Genomic DNA, 3,590 nt, shown 5'->3' on the forward strand with positions numbered 1-3,590 from the left:
CTTTAGGTGGCACAATTTCCAACCACTTAAATTCGCATTTTTTTTTTTTAAATTCACGCTTTGTGGGTCTCGATATTATTTCATTGTTTTTATTTCCAGCTAAGACTTTTGTAGCCTGTCCTGGGTGATGCGACTGCCATCTGTCGAATTCTAGACGCAATGTCTTCTTCAAATCTTGTATAGTCCTTGTTTCTTGCTTATTTATATTGCAATTTTTTCTCGGTGGCGCTATTTCTTGCCATTTACATTTTGGTGTTGTTAAAAATACACTTGAAAAAAAGTAATTTCCTTAATTGTTTTGGGAATTGAAAACCTATTTGTTTAAATTCGCCTATATATTGGGCCTTCACAAAATGTTTTTAAAAAATATTCACATTTTAAGAGACACAGGGCATCCAAAAAGGATCTTTGTCTTATTCAATTGGTTTCGTTAACTTTTTCATTGTTTTTATTTTAGTTAAGTCTACTGCAGCCTGTCCTAAATAATTTTTTTGTAGTTGCTTAGTTTTATTGTCATTTCCTCAGGGTAGCATTATTGTCATTTGCTGCCACTTTCACTTTCATATTGTTAAAAGTAATATATTTTTTAGGATGTACACTTGAAAACATAATTTTCTTAAAAATCGATGCTTGGGAATTGAATATATATATACATTTGAAATCGCATAGGGCTTCCACAAATCCTATGCGACTTACTCAATTGATTTGTAATATTATTTAATTATTTTTATTTCTTCTATGTCCCTCCCTAGCCTCTCCTAGATGATGGAACTGCCATCTATTGTAGTCTAGAAACAATGCCAGGTTGAATTTTATGCAGTCCTTGTTTCTTGCTTATTTATATTGTCATTTCCTCTGGGTGGCGCTATTTTTTATAATATATTTTCTTTCTTCTTCAATAATCAATGCCTAGGACCTTGAAAAATATTTTGTTTTTTTTTAATTCGCATTTTTTTAAAGTTCACCCTTTCGATAAAATAGTTAAAAAAATTCAAATTTCTAGGGGAAACTCAACTGGTTTTGTTAATTATTTCTTTGTTTTTATTCCAGCTAAGCCTGCTGTAGCCTCTCCTGAGTGATGAGACTGCCATCTATCGTAGTCCAGAAACTATGCATCCTTGAATTTTGTGTAGTTTTTTTATTTATATTGCCATTTCTTCTGGGAGGCGCTTTTTCTTTTAAAAATTCACGCTTTAAATAAATAAAATATTTTTTTCTAAAATATATTCCACAAAAATCCACATTTCAAGGGGGAAAATATTCATTAAATTTTTACTTTCTATAATATCAGTATCTTATATGTATAACCAATAGATATATGTATATCTCTCATATAGGAATTATCCACCATTATTTATATTTATGGATAATGCGTCTTTATGGGAAAAAGGCAAAATGTTTTTTTTTTTAGAATTTTGAGTGACATTCAAAAATAATACTAAAAAAAATATTTTCAAAAAATTGTGTGTACATCCTCTTGTCAGTTGCATGTCATTCACAAAAATTGACGTAGATGAATTGTTGACAGCCGATAGATATATTGAGTGGTGACCTCTATTTGGACTTTTCCGTATATGAGAACAGTTTTGAGGCACACAAAACAATTTAATAAATATGGTGTGAGGTAAAAGTAAAATGAGGATATATATATATATATATATATATATGTTTGTTTTTTACTGTTCTTGTTAGAATATGCCTTTCTCAAATGTGTTAAATAATAAATTATATTATTTAGCATTTGCCACTTGGCATCGATTACAAAATTCTAAATAGAAAATAAAAAGAAAAAGTGCAATTATATACAACAGTAATTAAAATTGGCAATGAATATATCAACATAATACAATAATTTGTGTAATTACAGGCGCTTTATATTATAAATTGTGTAATTAATTTTGTAAAAATTAATTAAATTGGCAATTATAATCTATGACAATTATATGGAACAGATATTGGATAAGATTATTTTGAAACACAGTCATAACAAAAATGAATCTAAATACTGAATCAGAAGTGGGAATTTTTCAAAATCTATAGGTTTTATATATTACCTGAAGTTTCTAAAACTTTATTTTTTATTAATTATATTTTTTTTATTAATTTTATTTTTATTCTCTTTTCAGATAAAAAATCTCCCTGATAATGTAAAAAAATCTAAAAAAAATTAAATATTTTTTGTGCAATTTCTTTCGTTTTCTTTCAGTGATAATTTAAAAATAAAAATAATCATAGCAAAATAAAATTCATAATAAATTTGAAATAATTAAAAAAATTCCAATTTCCAAAGGAAAAAAAAAAAATAAAAAAAGAAAACAAAATAATTGTGAAGTGTAACGAAACAAACGATGGCCACACTGTGTATTATACCCGATAATACACACTTCAGCAGTAAAAGCGAAAAGGACATTGTCACCATCAATTCCAATTCCTGTGCCCTTGCTGCCAACATCAACACCTCTGGCAGCAGTAGCGCCAGCACCTCGAGCAGCAGCAGTGAACCACCCAAAGTCAGCAAATTCTTTAGCAACAGCTCCAATTACCAGAGTAAAATCCAACAGCTAATCAGTTTCAGTTTCACCTCATCGAATTTTATTTTTATCACCTTTATACTGAGCATCAGTAAGCTATGTACCACCGCTGCCGCTGATCCTGCGCAAGCTGGGGCTGCCCATCAACCAGCGCCCTCCGCTGGCGCCCCACCCGGTTTCCTGATGAACAATTTCAGTAGTTCAGCGATATTGGAAAAATTAAATTCATTTCGTACGAGTACATTGGGACCGCCCACGAATGCGGTTAAAGGTAAAGATGCCGGACCAACGGTTCTGCGCAGTAATAAAACCAATAGAGGTAGTTTGAACGTAACATCAACGCCGTCGTCGTCCGTAATTTCTTCGTCCAAATCATCATCAGCATCATCGACAACATCATCACCCTTAGATTTGAATTTCAATTCATCCGAATCATCATCTTTGTTGAATATTTTTGGTAGTAATGGTGGCATCATAGATGGCGGTAGTCCGTCCATATTATTTTTGAATATATCGGGAAAAGTTGGTACACCATTGGGTATAGGTAAGTTAAATATCTTTAATCATCTTTTGAAAATCATGTAGAAAAGTAGTATTTGGTATTTAATTTGGAAAATATATGTATGTTTGTCTATTTGAATTAAGGAATGATGTGCCTCACCGCCACATTGTCAATGGTACTCCCAAGGATAAAATCGGGGCCTTGATGTAGTTTATGTGTTATTCTCTGAATGTAGAATTATTGTCCGCCATCCGCTCTAAGTTTTGAACACAAATTAAGTACTTTTTAATTTGATTTATATTCAGTGGCTCATTATATGTTACTTTAAATTGAGATTATAGAGTTTCATCGCCATATTTCCAACGGTACTCCGGGGGTCAAAATGGGGCACTAGGCATAATTTATACCTTAAACCCTTAATAAAATATTGTTGCCTACTTTCCGCTCTAATCGCCAATATTAAGGATCTCTTAAACCAATTTTTTTTAATATTTCAGGTATCTCTCTTGTATATGTCCTTGTCTTCAGTTATGCCATCCGCGTACTCCCGAGATAAA

The 3,590-nt window shown here is 31.4% G+C and overlaps 1 protein-coding gene across 1 annotated transcript; it reads left to right on the top strand.

Moving 5' to 3' along the window:
* Positions 1-2,348: 2,348 nt before the first annotated feature.
* Positions 2,349-3,075, top strand: LOC133337575 (uncharacterized; the record flags this gene model as incomplete). The annotated part of the gene is made up of 1 exon (XM_061545791.1): positions 2,349-3,075. A coding segment is annotated over exon 1 (727 nt), but the record flags the coding sequence as incomplete, so codon positions are not given.
* Between the last annotated feature and the right edge of the window lie 515 nt (positions 3,076-3,590).

This window comes from Musca vetustissima, unplaced genomic scaffold (genome assembly GCF_032173495.1).
Source record: "Musca vetustissima isolate MV318-11 ecotype Yass unplaced genomic scaffold, APGP_CSIRO_Mvet_v1 utg64003, whole genome shotgun sequence".
Taxonomy (NCBI): Eukaryota; Metazoa; Arthropoda; class Insecta; order Diptera; family Muscidae; genus Musca; species Musca vetustissima.